The following is a 20,096-nucleotide window of genomic DNA, read 5'->3' as shown; positions in this document are numbered from 1 at the left end:
GGAATAAGACTTCATAGCAATCAAATGAGAAACATGCTTTAGACTACTAGAAGTATCAGGCAAGCATTAAACAATGCACTGGGGTTCACCCAAATTATGGATTCTCAATCTGCATTAAATTATTATAAGAGTTAGTTTGAATTCAGACAATTTTGCATTCCTTTTTGTTTGAGAACATGCTGCTTCCTGATAGAAATGACCTAGGAAGTGCTAATAAATAAATAAAGTTAGTGGTACTCTCAATAAAGCAGCTTTGCTGTATTTGTCAGCATCAAAGAGGACCCGTCAGTAAAAAACTAGTAGAGGCTCCTTCAATGCCTGGATGAAAAATACTCCTTCTCCCATCAGAGAGCGCATTGTAAAAAGCCTTACGAGCAGGAAGTAGCCACCCCCCATTCCGACATTTTGGGGACGAATCCTATACAGTTACACATTCTAACATCTCATTTGACCTGAAAACGAAACCGCACTCAAACACGGTCTCTAGAATTTCTTCTTAACTCTAAAGATTAACCGTTTTACACACCAGAAGAATAACTTCCATTTCAAACTGTCACTGATTATTCAAACAACGGCAACAACACAACAGTTTAGCCGGGTCTAACTTTTGCACGTTTTTAGCACTGTGAACAAGAACTCGTGACTCACGGTTAAGGAGTTTCAGTTACAGAAACAGATTTTAAAAACCGCACGCAAATACAACTAACAGCGAAACCCAGGTCTGCCCCGAGCGAGGCGCCCCACTCGGCCCGGCCCTTGCTGCAGCCGAGCTGAGGCCGAGGCCCCGCCCCGGGGCTCCGAGCAGCCACGGCCGCTGGCGGTGGGGCCTGCGCGTCTGTTACCGGCGGAGCCCCCTGAACTCGTGGGAGGAGGAAAAAAAAGCCTGCCCAACCAAAACCTGTCAGCTTGCTGCACGCCTGCCTATTTCCCCCCCACACACCAGATGTAGGTCTACCACAAAGGAGCTGAAGTTCAAATAAGGCTGCTTTAGCCTTGCAAGAAATGATGGACTCACGATTTTAAAACCGGAATGCTGAGTTCTCTCTCACCAAGACAAAGTCTTACTGTACCTCAACGGTAACACCGTACAGATGCATGGCTTAGACTGAACAGCCAAGCTGAGAAAAATCTTAAAAAAAAAAAAAAAAAAAAAAAAAAGAAAGAAAGAAAAAGAAAGGAAATAACTTTATAGATCATCCAGACATTTGCTTTTCTAACTTCAGTATAGTTCACAAAGCTATTCAGCTGTAGACTCCAGGCTACGTTCACTAAAGAGTTGCACTTCCGATACGCAAACTGGTAAGTGAGATGCCACAACTCGTGCGGACAAGTTGTTCTGATAACCTTTGATGAAAGCACGCTAAGGACGGAAGAAAGAAGACGAAGGAGACAGGGTAAGAATACATAGTACGAATGGGTTAAATTTAAAATATGCATATGCTTTTGTATGTTGATGGTCCAAAGACGGATTGGTTTGCATATGAGTAAGCTTTTCAAAGACATTACTGCTCCCTAATACAAACAGCAAAACTTTACACAAATTTAAAACAAATTTAGGTGTGAAAATAGTTGAGATATTTTATGATGTCACGCACTGAAGAGCCTTCTTGCCATTATTTTCTCGAATATGAAATTTATCTTATTTAATTCTGCATGTAACTTTGGGCTTCATGTTTCCTCAAACAGGCTGCAAATGCATATGAATACTGCATACCTTTCAACAAACTTTCTAGAACATACTAATTTCTAATGATAACCTTTCTAAAGGGCTACCTGTATTAAAAATGATGAAATCTCTATTCTTTCTTACACTCATGTCTGATCAAAGAGACACAATAGTTCCTGGAACTTTAGAACAGTCTACAAAATAAATTTCACTTAAGAACAGAACATAGCATGTATGAGTATCTTTGTGTAGACATTAGATATTTACTTTATGATCCAGCTACTATTCTTCATGAGCAAAATGAATCACATTTATTAAAATGTGAATGTGTTTAAGGGCTCTTATGTACTAAGTGCATGTACGCGTGTACACATGCAGCATAAACATTTTTTTTGGTAGTGACTGGATTAAGTGAAAAATAAAGTGAGGCCACTGTTAAGGGAAATAATAACAATAACAATACTCCCTCAATAATTACATTCCATGTCTAGAACGGAAAAAAAAAAAAAAAAAGCAAAAAGAACAACCCACAAACAGTATTACTAAAACTCTTGGTAATCAAGAATGGAAATATGTACTTCTTGTAACTAAAAAGGCTGTATACTTTTGCCAAAACCTTCAAAATATTACATGGCAGCAAAGGATACATAATCCTTTGAAGTTTCCTGAAGCAGTCAGTACTATTTCAAAACAAAAGTTCTCCAGGAACTAAGATATCCTCATTCTGAAGTGTTTCATTAGTCATCCATTCCCCAGAGTGAAGAAAAAATAAATAAAATATCTTTTTCCCTTAAAGAAGTATGAGCTAGTTTTTGAATCAATATTTTAACACAAATTTAAATGGGCAAAGCTAAGTATAGAATGCATTATAATAAAAGCTTCTGAAGCAATTAATTAGTTTCTGTCAAAAGCGTGGCATGGCTCACAATGGAACCAAGAACTAGTGACAAAAAAAATATATATATAACTCCACCCAATGAACTTGGAATTAAACTTCCTTTTACATCACCTTTTCAAAATTGAAATTGCATGCTACTTACTATGTGTCAGCCTTTTCCTATCCTCTATTATAGTTCAAGCAAAACTTTAAAACTTGGCCTAACACACGTGGCATTCAGACCACTGTGCAGTACTTTCACTGTGAACTTCCTTTTACCAAACTGAAAAAATTTAATGTTCAGCTTTTTCACAGCAATAATTTTTACCTAAAATCAAGCTACAGGAGTTAATTCTAAAAGAAAAAAATAATACAAATTCCATCTGTATCAATGGAAGTCCCTTCCCCTTTAAATTGAGATAAAAATGAATAATTCAAATTAAATAAAAAGGCTACATGAAAAATCGATTGATTAATATAATTCCAATTAAAAGAATATTTGGGTGAGAGAATATGAACAGTGCATGGGTGCGTGCTTTGAAAAAAGTGGCAGGGAATAAGAAAGAAAGCAACTTCAGTAAAGTCATGCTTATATATCTTTTTACAATAATGTTGTAAAATCCAGGTAACGGTACTGGCTTGGTGCCTGGAACATGCTAGCTAACTGTACATCCACAAACACTGACTATCAAAGGACTCTACAGAAGCAAACACTAATGTTGGGGGGGGGTGGGGGGGAGAAGGGAGACATCACAACAAAACAACAACAACAAAAAACACCTCTGATCTCTGTATAGTAGGAATTCACATCTTTTGACAACCTTGCACCATTTGCTTTTACAATTCCATTAAAATGTACAACTGGACTACCTACGCTAAAAATCCTTCTAGACAATATTGTTAAAGAAACAGTGATTTGTTGTTAGCTTTTCATGTTTCTTCTTTAGAATGAACAAATATCAAACTACACGTGAGTACACAATCAAATAAAATAGTTGATCTTTTCAAGCAAAAATGTTATACAATCTAACACTATGCCTTTTGTAAATATGCTTTTATTTATGTATCTAAATACTTGAGTAAGCTGAATGCATGGTACCACAGCATGCAGGGTTATGTAGGAAAAGCCAGACCATCAAATGACTGCTAGCCTCATTACATTAAGTATGACCAACATACACACACACAAAAAAAAAAACAACTAATTAATCCACAGAACTGAATTTTGTTAGAGTGGTTTAATGTAGCAACACAAACTCATTTGTAGGTAGGGTAACACTGCTGCTTTTTTCTACTAAGTCAAAGCAACCATACAGGGAAATGTGTTATGCAACTAGTGTTATGCAAAAAGTGAGTATCTTGTATGTTTCACATACATGTTTTTCCATCTATCTGGGTATTTCTAAAGAGCCATGAAGTATCAGTTTAAATATGTGCATTCAACTTGGGCATACGCTTAACAATTTAGTCTAGACTATAAGCGCTTTCAGTCAGAACGGGATGAGCAACATACAATGACGCAAATAAATTCTGAGTGTTAGACCTTGTCTATTCACTCTTTAATGAGATGAAAGTCACTTGATATGCCCCCTGCCCTCCTCTCTCCCCCTCAAAAGAAAGAAAACATGACGTAAAAAAACATAGACACAAAATAGAGTGAAATAATAAAATTCCAAACTGGAATTATTTTTCTAAGTATGTAATACTCTGGGTGCCTTTTAAAGGGAAAAGAATGACAATGACTGTAAATCATTTTTGCTTTAACAATAGTTACTATCCCAAAAGATACCATAAGTTAAAAAAAAAGGAATCCTATTTTACTTTAACGGTTGATGGAGCACTCTTGCTTAAGTGTAAAAAGTCAGGTAGGAAACATCCGCCTTCACCTTCTTTATGACTATTATAACTGACGCCTGATGGACTGAAAATGCCTACTTGGCTCCTGAGTTGCAACACTAAAGAAAAAAAAAACTAAAACCACAACAGTTTTTTCATGGTTTGTAAGTGAGAATTGCTACCATCATCATATAGGATCTTAATTAGTTGCTCCTCAAACCACAATGGTGAAGTGTTTCTTCTTAATTAGATTATCTTTGCAGTAAAGGTAACTATACTACACAGTACTGAATAACTTTATTTCTGAAGTCCCTATAATTCCCCTCATGTAACATCTTGGTTTAGTACAGAAAAATGTCTTCCCTGTAACGCAGTCTCCAAGCGTGGATACAGTGTCACATATCATTTACACAAAAGCTGCATTTATATACCTCAGTACGTGACATTTGCATACCTTCAGTCCTCTAGATTAATAACTGCTTACTATAGAAAAACAAGAGGAGCAGCTATTAGCAGTTACAGAGCTTTTACCTACTGGGTTGTTTCATGAACCTTATCTGTCAAAAAAAGCCATAACAATACAATTTATATTTTGGTACAGAATCTAGACAATTATTTTCCATGCTTATCTTAGTTAAGGTCTTTCACACAAGATTTACAGAGCTGATTATTTTACTTTTGTATTTTTCCAAAATGTTCTCACAGCTCCTCTTTGCAGAACACTGGAAGTGTGGGTGTAAAAAACACAGTACAGCCACTCAGAGATAAGAGATTAGTCTCTCAATGGTTGAAAGACTCAACATTACAAACCACTTGAGTTCTACATGCAAAAGTGTTCATAACATATTCTGAGGCTTTTATAAAAACCTTTATTTCCAGAGTAATACTGCAAACATCTATTTTATTAACAAAAAAAAAAATAATCCAACAAAAACCAGCCATAGCACTGAAAGGTTACTGGTTGCATTTTCAAGGAAACTCAATACTTAATTACATTATTACATGTCATACTTTCATCTGATGGAGATATGACCTCATTCTCATTTGTACACAGAAGTCCCAAGGATAGGTAAAACATTTCATAAAACCTTAAAGAAATGGTTAAATACAAATACATGCATGTCTGTTTTGTAAAAATGAGGTCCTATGAAGGATGGTACCAGAACAAATAATGGAAAAAGTACACATGTTGGAACATCCACAATTAAATGTGCATTTTTTATACAAATAGTGTAATAAAAAAGAAAAAAGCATATTGCTGGCATTGCCACCTTCTCTTAAGGTCAGCTGATTAAAAAAACACAACTCTGAACATATGTCAAACAGTAATACTTTGCACGTAGAAATATTTTTAAATTCACTATTTCAGATTCATGACAGTAATAAATTACAGACTGTGAAACAGCTATATAATTTCAGATGGTAAAATACTCCAACTCCTGTTGAAGTATCACCTGTAAATTTCAAGATACTCATAACAATCCAAAGGTAAAACATTTTGACTAACCAAAAATCCTATATAAATATGATAGAATACAAAACAGAAATGATTCCAAGGAAAATTAAAGAAAGATTTTATTAACTTTTTCCGTTTAAATGACAGGAAAAAGCAATCAAAAGCTGAAACATACAATATCCGTTTCAGAAAGTTTATTACCTCTTTTTCACCAGATCATGGGAACATCCTCAGTTAAGCAAACAATGAATGACCAAACAAACCAAATTGTTATTACCTACTTTCAGTTATATACATAAATAGGCCAACATTTGATCTACAACCTGATTTATTTATTTGTTACCAAAGCACTTACTCCAGCTAGGAGTATGAAAAATGATATGGTTATAACAACAATGCTGCCAACAGTTTTCATACAGATGCAGTTGTATTGGCAAAGAAAAAAAGAAAAGAATAGAATAATATATTGTACCAAGAAGGGTAAGCATGCACAAATTTGATTTTAGCTGGGTCTGTACTAGGATGAGTTTGGCAATATAACTGTACCAACTTCCATGTAAAATGCTTATAGGAGTACACAAATATTGAACAGCAAGAATCTTAAAAATGAAATTACTTCAAATTCCCATGCTTTTTTTCTAATTAGAAGTTCTACTTCATTTGTAATTAAAATGCCATTTCTTTTTCCTAAGCATGATTTTTTCACTTCTGCTTTTGTTTGTACGCTTGTTTGTTAGCGAAATTTTGTGTGTACGAGGATAAGAGAAAGACATGGTGTATTTCCAGCAAATAAAATTTACACCAAACCTACAAACATGTCTTTATACGATGCTGTTCCATGCAACAGCAAGGTTGTAAAGTCTACAGATACTTAAGTGGAATTTTGCATCGGTGACGAACATGGCCTCAGCAATACAGCTCCCTCCCAGAAGAGTTAGGGAGGGGGAAAGGAGGAAGAGGGAGGCTGAACCAGAGAAACAGGAAGAAACGTCATCAGCAAGAAGCAGCACTAATTAAGGACAAAGAGTACAAGCAATTACTTGGCATAAGTACAACAGAAGAAAACAGAAAGCTAGTGTGCTATACATCTAATAAGTATGATCTTCCTCTCTCATGGTAAGGAATCCTGATGTCCTCAAAATTTTATGGTCTCCTAATCAAAAATGATGAGGAAGCAAATCAAAAGTATTAAAGCTTTCTTTAAAACTGCTTCTCTGGCTTCTTGCCCCAGTTCTAGCAGGCTTTTTTTTTTTCTCCCTGAAGGAATCATCATTCAGAGTTGTGCAAACAAGCATGTTGGTTATGAAGCTCACTTGAATCCAGCTACAGAAAAAATGCAATGTATTTGATGTAGCCAATCACAATACGTAACAAATAGTCTTCATTCTGTATTTTCTTCTTCTATAAAAATGAACAAGTACAGGCAATAAAACTAAGAGATTGTTTCACAAACAGACTGCAGGAAGGAAGACATCTGAAGACAGCACATTTCTTGCTTCAAATTGTGAAGGTGCATTCTTTTATCAACATACTTTTATTTCCTATGTTTTTTCTTATAAGAACACCTTAGAAAAGGTGACATGCAGACAAGTTTATAAGAGAGAAGCATTTCAGCATGGTCTAATCATGCTGATGTCATTCACTGATGGCTTACCTTCTGAATTTTGAAATAATGTTTGAACAGATATGTTAAGGTGAGGTTGATGAACTCTGTTCCAAGGTTTCTTATACAATTCTTTAACAAAAAAAAAAAAAAGGAGAAAAACAAACTGTTATAAGTTCTTCTGTATTTCTTCAGCCTGGAAAAGAATGTGCACCCCAAATCCTATGCTTGAATAAGGACATGAGATGCTGTAAACAGACAAAAGTGAACTCAGAGAAAAAAATTAGTTTCCTTTCAGTGGGTCAAAATAGTTACATTTTTTTGAGGGGAAGAAAGGTATTTCAATTCAAACACTGAAATAAAACCCATTTCACACCTACTGTGTCAGAGACATTTGCAAGAACAGTCCATCTATACTGTAATACAAGGCCTGGAAACTCCCATGATTTCTAAATGTGACTTGCTATGCAAATCTTGATTATGCAAGTTACTGCTGTCTGGGGTGAATTTATGTTCCCCATTTTCCAGGGTTCCAAATAACATTCCTTTACTCAGAGAAACCATATAAAATCCCAAACATTTATCTGTCAAGTTTTCAAAATTCTTGACAAGTTCTGTAAAGTACTCTTCTGTTTGCAAAATGAAAAAGCTTATTCCAAACTGCATAAGAAACTGAGGCAAAAATACATTTCCAAAAACTCTGAGAATGATCTTATTTAATGAATGGTCAAATGCTTACGTTTGTTTGAACCATTTACAAAAGCATTTACAGAAATTTATTTGGTTTATTTCAAAACAGAAAAATGTGAATGACTAATAACCATGACTAATAACCATATCTCTTCTCAGTATAAATAATTAAAGCCTGCATATCCATCATTATTTTGGAACAAAACAAAATTACTTAAAAGTCAGTAGCTGCCTAGATCCATAAAAAAAATCACATTGGATGGGACCTCACCACCTTCTCACAAAGTAAAACTAACTTCAACATTAGATCACGTCACTCAGTGTCTTGCCTAAATCAAAACCTTATATATTTCCAGGAATGGAAATTCCACCATCTCTTTGTGTGACTGCTTGTGATTTAGCTCAGCGCCACACAGCTGTTCATTTAAGCATCCTGCTTCCCACAGCGGGATGGGGGAGAGAATGAGAAAAAGGGGGAGGGGAAAGGGCGTAAAAAAGAAAAGGGTGGGGAGGGCAAAAAAACCCACAACCTCGTGCATTGAGATAATGACAGTTTAAGAGGATAGAAAAGGAAGAGGAAAAAAAAAGATGACAAAAGAATATACAGAACAAGTGGTGCCCAATACAACTGCTTATCACTTGACAACTAATGCCCCTGAGCAGTGGCCTCCCTCCCACCTAACTCCCCCTGAGTTTTATCATTCTGCATGATACCATAGAGTATGGGACAGCCCTTTGGCCAGTTTGGATGAGCTGTCCTGGCCGTGTTACCTCCCAGCTCCTTGTGCACCCCCGACCTTCTTGCTGGCAAGGCAGTATGAGAAGCTGAAAAGTCCTTTCTGCTCTGTGTAAGCACTGCTCTGTAACAGCTAAAACACTGGTGTGCTACCAGCATTATTCTCATCCTAAACCCAAAATGCACACCATACTAGCTACTAGGAAGAAAACTATCTCTGCTGAAACCAGGACACTGCTTCAGTCCTTGGCTGCTGTCATTGTGGAACTCTTTTCTGAAATCCAAAATAAATTTTTCCTGAGGCAATTTGGATCCATTGACCCTTGTACTTTCACTGTGCCCTTCTGAAAAGAATCCATCTTCTCTACTAACACCCATTAAGCAGCTTAAAACAGCAGGAGTATGTCTCTTACCTCCTCTCCTAGGCTAAACAAACCTAACTTGCTCTGATGCTCTTCATACATCATCTCTGCTAGCCCCTGTCTATCCATGTTGGTGGTGCTCAGCTGGACTCATTTGAGTTTCTCATAGCTGTTACTATCACAGGTCATGTCATTTATAAAATTACATTGTACTAAAGATGACCAAGAAGTAAGGTGACAGTTGTTTTAACACTGAATGGTTATTCCATGTGAAAAGTTTTATAAGCAAAGAAAAAAAATGTTGATAACACCACCTTGGTTTTAAAAAGTATCAAGCAGGCTTTATACACCGAAGAAGCTCTATATTGGATTTTTTTTTTTTTAATTACGAAAACTAGGATAGATGTACACATGCATGTTAAAATTAACCAACAAATCTATTAGAAATACGTGACATCAAGGTTGTATTTATGCAACTGATACAAGAATGTTCCCTGACAAGGGCATTCATGCCAGTATTGCCAATGCTAAGTTCATGTTTCCTAGAGAACTCTTGCCTATAAGCTCGTCGTATTATTTTGTTTGTTTTTGAAGATATTAATTTTTAAGGATTATATTTGTACCTATACAAAATGCAAATATATGTTTAAATAAAATCATAAATTTTGGAAACTTGTGGCACTTGCCTGGTAGAAAGGGCTCTTCAAATACTGGTATTTATTACATGGTTTCTTGGGATTCTTGACACGCTTTAGATAATCTGGCAACTACTAACTACAGTTTTGACCACGGTATAGCACAGTTATTCCCGATGATGCCCTCTTTAGCTGACATGAGCTCATATGGGACAAGAAAATTATCTCTTTTATTCACAGACAAGCTAATTTAAATGGCCATAGGTTGCACCTAGGGAAATTTAGATTAGACATCAGGAAAAACTCTCTCTCAAAGAGTGGTCAGGCACTGGAACAGCCTGCCCAGGGAGGTGGTGGAGTCACTGTCCCTTGCAGTGTTCAAGAAGCGCCTGGACAAGGTACTATGAGATATGATTTAGTAGCTTAGTGGGTAATATTGGTGATGGGATGACGGTTGGACCAGATGATCTTGTAAGTCCTTTCCAACCTTGTGTTTCTATGATTCTGTGATTCTAAATACTATGTAATACTCTATCGTCGGTTTTAGAACAGATTATCTTTTGTTTATTTATTTATTTAAAAAGCTTGCACAGATTTCCAATATGTTACTTACTGTTAAATTTATTTTAAAACAGATTTTACGAAGTTCTTTGCAGAAGAATATTTAACCATAAATAGAGGATCATGATGACAAGAAGATTCATCTGTTTAATGCTTATAGCTGTTGTGGGAACTGCTGCAAGCAAAACACAGGAATTTGAAGGCAATGATGAAGAAAAAGAACAAGAATTCATTTATATGAACAGATATAAACGTTCCAGTGACACACAGGACAAATGCACTTACACCTTTATTGTACCTCAGCAGAGAGTAACAGGTGCCATTTGTGTTAATTCTAAAGAACCTGAGGTTCTACTTGAAAACCGGGTAAATAAACAGGAATTACAGTTACTTAACAATGAACTTCTTAAACAAAAGAGACAAATAGAAACTCTCCAGCAATTGGTGGAGGTAGATGGTGGGATTGTTAATGAGGTCAAGCTCTTAAGAAAAGAGAGCAGAAATATGAACTCTCGTGTCACACAACTCTATATGCAGTTACTACATGAAATTATCCGGAAACGGGACAATGCCTTAGAACTTTCCCAACTTGAGAATAAGATTTTGAACCAAACTGCAGACATGTTGCAGCTTGCAAACAAATACAAAGACTTAGAGTACAAGTACCAACATTTGATGTCAATTGCAAATAATCAGTCAATAATAATTGCCCAACTAGAAGAACACTGTCAGAGAATGCCATCCATAAAGCCTCTTCCACAAACTCCACAGCCACCAAACAAAGCGTACCACCCTCCTACTTACAATCGCCTGATTAACCAGATATCTACTAATGAGATTCAGAGCGATCAGAATCTGAAGGTTCTGCCACCTACCTTACCAACCATGCCTGCAGTAACTAGTATTCCAACTTCAACTGACAAACCATCTGGTAAGTAATATTATTGATATGTCAAAATAATAATAAGTACTAGGAAACATCGTAATATAAGAAAATGCAAATAATTTATCCAGCAAAATAAATGATTTTTAACTGATTGAGATTCTTAGATCTGACACAGTCTGCGTATATTGAGCTGACTGAACCAACTGTACAAACGGCAAAAGCCCTTTGGGAGATCATAAAGCCAAAATGTAGTAGCATGACTGGACTGGACTTCAGTGGAGCACTGGACTTGTGGCTGCTAGTAGATACAAAAGTACTTTAACACCGTTTGCCACAAAGTCCTACTCCTCTTCCTTAGAGTATAAAAAAGTTCACTACAATCATTTGGAACTTCTTCAGTCATTGTTTTACTACCGTATTATCAATTAAGGTTATAGAAAGGTTATACTACAGTAGTCGATCTTAAGCCCATCTCTGAAAAACAGTTATACTGCTTCCAGATTTGTTATTGGTACAAATTATTAAACATGATCTAAAAATACATGCTAATGTATGACACGATACCTCAAAAACTGACATTGTATGAAAAGGTAAATATAACTGCTGACTATCTAGAATATTTAAACTACTGTTTATTTTAGCACCTGATCACCTGATTTTTTGGACAGAGTTCTATCTACATGATAGATTAGGCTTCAAATTTCAGCTTGTTAAAGCCTGACTTTCCTTACATTATGGGAATATTACTAGTTTGATTCATTTCCAAAGCTTTTATTAGGAGATAGAAAATGGAAAATACGAGTAGCTGGGTGAGATGTTGGAATAGTTTGAGAGATTGCACTGAATTTGGAGTGTTAAACATTATTTTTAGACTTTTGTCCAAATTCAAGTCACGTTTGGTATTCGAATTCTTGTGAATAGTTGCCATTGGATCTATATATGGTATTGTATTGGAGTTAATAAGTTAATCAAAATCAATGGAGACACTCCCAGTGAAGCAAATGGGACTTTTGGATGAACCACTCATGAAATGAATTTATATTCTAACACAATCTTTACCTTTATACCTTATTGTGCCTTCTCCTTAAGAACAGGAAATGGTAATAAGCTACTTTGTGTCAAACACTGATTTTATGGTTGTTTCAGTTCTTGTTATTGAGTCTTTGCAGAATTTAGAACTATCTCAAACTTTACCTCCAGCTAAAAAACCTTCTTAGGCCAGGAATGAATAAAACTGACAACAGCAGAATTTGAAAACAATATTTTACCTGTTCTTAATGCAGATAGCCTCACAGTCCCTGAACCTTTGGCTCTTAATTCTTTCTTAAAATAGGAAGAGGTTATGTTCACTCTTGCTCTCAAGGTTTTAGGTCCTTAACTTCTAGTCACAGCTGTTTTGAGATTCTGTGATTTTACAGACATATTTTTATCATGTTGGTTATGGAGTCAGTTTGCTTTACATGAATAGTAAATAAAAAGGAGAATAGTTAAAGTCCTGGATATTATATTTTTATTACTGTTTTTAATATAAAGAAATTTCAGTAGCCTTGTCAAGGCCAGGGAAAAAAGGTAATCAGGCTAAGATTAATTAGTCAAAGAATGCTACAGTAATCCCCAACAGCCTTCCATACAAGACTCCCCACATCAACAATCTGAATCAAGTCTTATAGCATGTTCAGAGGAGGAGGTCAACATAATTTTAATATACCCGTTGTAGAACAAACAAAAAAAAAGCTAAAAAAATGCATTTTGAATACCTAACAGATTTAAACACATTAGTCCCATGGATTTTTCCTGTGTTACTTTACCAAGACAAATCAGTTTATACCAAATGTTTGAGACGAAGGAGCTGCAGAAAATTCTTAGTAAGTGACAGTCAATGATTTAAATATCACTTACTTGTGCCCAAGATTGAACTGCTATAATTCATGACATCTGAAGGGGTTTGACACTTTGTGTAAACATTTATGAAGCTATTGTAAGTTTTTAAATCTAGCAGGTGATAATTTCTGTGCTTGTATAAATCCAGAACGGAATACATCTGTGTTGTACTTACAAAGGGCACTTGCACTCTAAGACAGGAGGAAAGGGAAGCAAGTGGTACAATAATATGGAACATTATATAGCTGTTATTACTCTCTTAAGAGTTCTGCCATAAGCCAGAATGCAAGCATTGGAAATCAGAGTTCAATTAATCTAGATGATTGGTAAATCACAGGTAAAGAATCCATTTGCACCTATGGTTCCACATATTTCAAGAACATAGTTCATGTTTTATGTGTCCTGAATTGGGAATACAAGAGAAGTTTTTGTTTGCTTGTTTGTTTGTTTGTTTGTTTTTAGCATTGGAGCAACATGCACTTGCTTCAGAAAAAAAAGGCATACCACAGACTAAGGCATGAAGTAAGGCATGTGAGATGCACATAGCATATACTTCAAGACTATTTGCAACTTACTTCAAATAACCTATCAAACTCTAGATTTATCAAATATAGTAATTGCCGTTAAATAAATAAATAAAATAAAAATAAAATAAAAACACAAATACACAACTTATTTCTCCGTGGAAATTTTCCCAATGAAAGAAACTTGAGGAGGTGTTTCAGTCCACAGAAAATCTCTACCTGACTTTCCTACAAAGTAGTCAGTTTACAACACTGCCAAAGATGAACTGGCCATAGCTTGCACTGTGCCATGCAAAACCTATTGTTGTTTAACTCCGATAGGCAGCTAGTTACCACTCAACTGCTCTCACTCCCCCTCATCAGCAGGGCTAGGTGAAGAACATGAGATGGAGGAAAGAAAAGCTTAGGTTTGATATAGGTGCTGTTTAATGAAACAAAAGCAAAGGCCACACAGAACCAAAAGGAGAAACAATTATTCTCTTCTTCCCACCAGCAAACAATGTTCAGCCACAGCCTGGGGAAGCAGGGCCTCAATACACATAGCAGTTGTTTGAGAAGACAGACATTTCCATAACAAGAGCCTCCCTTTCTCCTGCTTCCTCAGCTTTTATTGCTAAGTGTGACATTATATAGCATTGAATATCCCTTTGGACAGTTTAGGTCAGTTGCCCTGGTGATGGCCCCTCCCCATCTCTTGCCCACCCTCAGTCTACTGGATTTTGGAGGGTGTGTGTGGTGTGATACCAAGTCAGTTCCAGCAACATGTGGAGAGCACAGCACTGTGTGGGCTGCCATGGGTGAAGTTAAATTGATCGCAGCCAGACCCAGTACAGAACCACAGAACATTAGAATCATGAATCATGGTATTTTCACTATGTAAAAAAAAAAAAAGGAGAAAAACACATCTATTATAATTTATTTGAATTGATACAGTAGAGGATATATCAGGAGAGTACTGCCCTTGTGACTGGTACTTTTAATATATTTATCAATGATATAGACAACTGGATCAATTGCACATTTGGCAAGTTTGCAGATGACACTAAGCTGAGTGGTGCAGTTGATACAACAGAAGGAAGGGATGCCATCCAAAGGGACCTGAACAAGCTAGAAAAGTGGGCCCACATTAACCTAAATGAAGTTCAACAAGTCTAAGTGCAAGGTGCTGCACCTGAGTGGGGCCAACCCCTGACATGAGGACAGACTGGGAGAACTCATTGAGAGCAGCCCTGCAGAGAAGGACTTGAGGGTTCTGGTGGCCAAAAAGCTTGACATGAGCCAGCAGCGCACACTTGCAGGCCAGGCGGCCAACTGCATCCTGGGCTGCATCAACAGAGGGATGGCCAGCAGGTTAAGGGAGGGGATTGTCCCCCCTCTACTCTGCCCTTCTACGGCCCCACTTGGAGTACTGCATCCAGGTCTGGGGCCTGCAGCATGGGAAGGATGTGGAGCTGTTAGAGTGAGTCCAGAGGAGGGCCACAAAGTTGAGCAGAGGGCTGGAGCACCTCTCCTATGAAGAAAGGCTGAGAGAGCTGGGGCTGTTCAGCTGAAAGAAGAGAAGGCTCCGGAGCGACCTTACTGCAGCTTTTCAATTCTTTAAGGGGGCTTATGAAGAAGTTGGAGAGCAACTTTTTGCTCAGGCAATGACAGGACAAGGGGGAATGCTTTGAAACTGAAAGAGGGGAGATTTAGATCAGAGGTTAGGAGGAAATTCTTCACTTGGAGGCTGGTGAGGTACTGGAACAGGTTGCCCAGAGAATCTGCAGACGTCCCATGCCAGAGGTTTCCACGAGCAAGTTGGACAAGGCCCTGGGCAACCTGATCTAGTGGGTGGCATCCCTGTCTATAGCAGGTTGTTGGAACTAGATGATCTTAAAGGTTCCTTCCAACCCAAGCCATTCTATGATTGGATAGTCACTTTAATGATTAGGAAAAGAGGGAACGGCCTCAAGTTGTACCAGGGAAGGTTTAGGTTGAAAAGAAACATGTTCTAATTTCCAGAAAGAGTAGTCAGACATTGGAACAGGCTGGCAGGGAGGTGTCACTGCCCCTGGGGGTACTTAAGGAAAAGTTGGACATGGTGTTTAGGGAGGTGTTCTAGTGGGTGATACTGGTGATAGGGGTCTGGTTGGATCAGATGATCTCGAAGGTCTTTTCCAACCTTAATGATTCTATGATTCTATTATATGTCGACTTAGCCCAGTATTTTGTGGTAAGGTGTTCTGTGGCTGGTGAGAGTTGCTATGTAATTCTCTTTCATGTAACATTCTCATTGATTTCCTCATTATTTTCCAAAATTTTATTATTTGCTTTTCTGGATCTATTATCTACAAATTTAACAGAAGTCCATCTTTGAATCAGTGACAGAAATATGAAGGGAGAAGTACAGAAGATTATTAAAATAAAATCTGGCTGAAATGAATCTGAAGATGATATTTGGCTCTTCCCACAAAGCAGAAAGTTTTCATTTCTGACAGATGCATCTCCAATCCATTCTTGTATAACCTTAATGATGGAGATTTACAACCTTGCTACATGGTATATTTCCAATCCCAGCTGAGTTTACTGCCAGATTAGACAATTCATCAGGGAAAAACAAATTCCCTTGCTGTATCTTAAGTCTACAACTATTCATCCTATGGACAGCAGACGTAGAAAAGCATCTATTTCTTTTTAATATATGGAAGAACAGTATTATATTTTTTCTAACTTTCTGTAAGTGGAATATCTATCCTTCAAACATTCTTTTCAGACTTTACCTGACCTGTTAAAATCTGTTGAAAACTCATTCACTGGCCCACATTCTGCTTGTGCTTTTAAGTACCCAAACTGGTTTTACTATCACATAGAAGAACAGAAGAGTTACTTCATATGCATAGTACCTTTGTTGTTCTATCTTCATATAGCATTTTCCTTTTTTGCAAAGTGAAATGCTACTGACTCACAATCAACTTGCAGTACTATAGAACCCCATGATCCTCGCCTGAGGCAGTACTGCTTTTCTAGCCATCTTTCATTTTGGTCTCCAGAGGTCCATTCCCAATTTGATTTGACATATGCTATTTTTTTTCCCTTATCTATGACATATGCTATTTTCCCCTTGTCTATGTAACTTATCAGAAAAAGAAATTTCATGTTTGTTCTGTACAAATCCACACAAACATTTCTCTCATTTTTTAGTTTACAACAGTTTGATTTGTTCGAGGAAATGCCCAACTACTGAAGTTAAGCTACTCAGTCTTTCATTTCCAGGATATCCTTCTCTACTCCCTTCCTCTCTCACCTTTTCAGTAGGCAAGGAACATAAAATACCTCTTCCTCATCATCCAGGATGTTCTCTGTTCTCCAAACATATCTCAAAGCCTCTCCCCACAAGTAGAATCATAGAACATCCTGAATTGGAAAGGACCGATAAGGATCATGAAGTCCAACTGCTGCCCTGGCAGCCTTGCAGCCAGCCCTCACCACCCTCTCTTACGCCCTGCGGGGCTCTACTGATGTCTAGAATGAATTAAGGAAAAAAAAGGAAAAAAATACAACTGTGGACAACAACCCACGAAACAAACAACCTGCCTACCACCACAACTGTCCAGCCACTGAAAGAAAATCCATGTACATTGTATCCAATCCTTTCTATACCATGCCTAAAGTTCTAAAATTTGCCAAAGCTCCTAATTGTACTAACCATCTAACCACACCTGACCTATTCAAAAATAAAAATTGAAGCAAAATAGAAGAACAGTATTACATAGCATCTTATTTTAATCTGTTGACAGATAGTCTTCATCATAAAATAGTAAGTCAATGTTTTCTGTTATCTTGGACTTAGTACTGTTGTAGTCTTTAATTATTTAAGAACAAAAGCAACAAACGGTCATTCCTAGTACTTTGACCTAGCAACTATTTTGTCTGAGCTTTCTTCAGATTTTTAAAGCTACTGGAAAGTTCATGATCTAGCCAGGTCAATTTCTTACTATTTTTCCTAGCCTTATACAGTAGCAAAATCTACTGTAGTGTTCTCAAGAGACACTCTTTAATGAACTTCTAAACTCTTTTGTTGGACTAATTTTTCTAAAGGATTTTCTCGCTCTCTGAATTTGCTTAAGTCTGTTATATTTGAGCTCATTTTCTTTGTTTTGCTTTCTTTTCTTTCTTAAGAATTGCAGATTCCATTATTTCACACTCAAAAGATTGCCCACAGTGCTTTCTATTTCAGATTTTCTGCCAGTTCGTCCCTACTTGCTAGGTTCAAATTTAATATGGCTTGCACTCTATTTTGTCTGTTTCTCCATTTCATGCATTTATCAAAAAGCTGTTACCAACAAATTCCAAAACCTTGTTATATTATCTGATACATTCTATTCCCAACAGATAAAGAGATAGGTAGAAGTAGGTAATTCAAAATAGTTAGCAAGAACCTTACATTACCATACAATAAAAATCTACAGACAACGTGGCATTTATTTTCGAGGCTAGAACTGGCAAGTGGAACATAAGATCTGAGAATTCCTATAGACAGCTATGTACTGTAATGTTTTTGTTAATCATTCTCATAATAAATCTGCTAATATTCATTATTTTGGTTTAACTGAATTGCTTTCATTACTACGATAAGTTAAAAATAAGGTAGAAAGGTTAATTAGAAGGAAAAGCAAGTGCAAGTATTTGGTAAAAACATACAGAATATGCAGAAAATACTTATAAAATAACAAATGCAATGAAGCTAGAGGACATAAGTGTAATTTTGCATGTGGAATGTCAGTATGCATAGACGCAAACTATACAGTACAGATAGAAGAATAAAGAGATGGATAGTTGGATAGTGGCACATACTACATTTCTTCTCATTTTAGTTGTGATTATATCACAACTTGGAAAAAAGAAAAGCATGCTGAAGATGTTCTTCCATCAAGATGCATGAAATGAGGGTCCAAATACTGTAGATATCTCAGTTTAATAAGTGACAAAACTATTTATCAAAGTATTGTGATTTCCAATTGTAGAGTATTTTAAGTATTCCAGTCTCTTTTAGATAACAATCATTTGAACACACATTCATGTCACATGTTCTTAAAAATATAGGGAAAAAAATTTAAGATCCTGTAAAAGAAGCCACTGGAAGAGATGGGCCACAAGAAGCCCCCGGAAAAAAAAAAGTATGTAAGTAATTATACAGCTACAGAATTCAAAAATACTACTACAGTTGCTCTTTTTAATATGGGCCACTACATACACGTTGTGATAAAATAAACAAGAGCAATTTAAATTACCATCATTCATTACCTCTACCTCTTTCCACCACTCACAATAAAACCATCCAACTGTGTCACAGAATACTCTACCTACACCTGCACTTCCAGAAATCTGAACAGTTAGGCACAACAGAATTAGAAAATGGGCTTAGAAGCAGCACCCTAATTGCATTCTGTGAATATGACTGAGGAAACAAGAACACAGCAATACCACACACCAAAGAAATGGATTGCCTCCTGGTGCACTGATGTTTTATTAGCCACTTAAAAAGACAAAAACAAACCAACAAACAAAAAACAACCAACCAAACAACAAACCAACAAACCAGCTCCCCAAACAGCAAAATTTTTCCTATGAAACATTTATTACTACTTCATTTACTAAATATAAGGCTAGCTCTACTACTTCCATTGTTGGACACTGGATTATGAAAAAGGGTAAAGGAACTGAATTAATTTAAAAGAGGTTACTCTTAATAGCAATACATGCTTCAGTATGACTGTTGACAGAAGATCTGACAAGCCTTCCTCCTTCAGCATGGAAAACAAGGGTCTCTAACCCTGAGGATTCTTTGTTGACTGCTTGTCAGATATGAGCATAGTAGCAAAGCATCTAGAAGTTTCTAAGTGCAGTTATCATCATGGATTAATGAATTGTTCATATCTAAATTTCTCATATTTGTTAACATGGAATCTGTCTCCCCACAGGAATAAAATAATGAACGAAAAACACTTTCAAAACGACTATGCTCTATAAAGAGTCTACTAAATTCAGGGAAACAAAAAATCCATTCTCCTGAAAATGGGAAAGAGCACTATCTTAACTTCCATGAATGCAAAGTATTTTAAAGTATTTTAAATCATCTCATTTATCTAAAAATCTCTCATTGTATAAGTGCACATTCCATGTTATGAATCTGATTTTTTATTTTGTTTAGTGTATTATCATTTATTAGAGTGACAGCAGTAACCTACATTCATGTTTTATGTTGCTGATTCCACTGTTTATTTTCATTACATTTTTGGCGATCTAAAAAGCTCAAAATCTCCAAGACAGAAATAAAGTCAAACTTATTTTCCTTTAGAAAACAGAATGATAATAATATATATCTACAGAGTAATTCCTATTTA

At 36.4% G+C, this 20,096-nt stretch overlaps 2 protein-coding genes across 13 annotated transcripts in view; one reads left to right on the top strand and one right to left on the bottom strand.

Moving 5' to 3' along the window:
* Positions 1 to 20,096, bottom strand: part of RALGPS1 (Ral GEF with PH domain and SH3 binding motif 1) — a 118,409-nt gene that overhangs the window by 56,181 nt on the left and 42,132 nt on the right. The window lies entirely within an intron of this gene.
* Positions 804 to 20,096, top strand: part of ANGPTL2 (angiopoietin like 2) — a 28,259-nt gene continuing 8,966 nt past the window's right edge. Inside the window, exons 1-2 of one of the 2 annotated variants that reach the window (XM_082775560.1) lie at positions 804 to 1,299; positions 10,497 to 11,353. In XM_082775560.1, coding sequence (XP_082631686.1) covers positions 10,546 to 11,353 — 808 coding nt within the window. In that variant the 5' untranslated portion in view covers positions 804 to 1,299; positions 10,497 to 10,545. Of the gene's footprint in view, positions 1,395 to 10,496; positions 11,354 to 20,096 lie in introns of both variants that reach the window. The other variant, XM_082775559.1, reaches the window with a different exon arrangement.

The sequence above is a fragment of the Aythya marila genome, assembly GCF_965140915.1.
Source record: "Aythya marila genome assembly, chromosome: 19".
Taxonomy (NCBI): domain Eukaryota; kingdom Metazoa; phylum Chordata; class Aves; order Anseriformes; family Anatidae; genus Aythya; species Aythya marila.
This window is presented reverse-complemented; position numbering and strand designations above follow the sequence as displayed.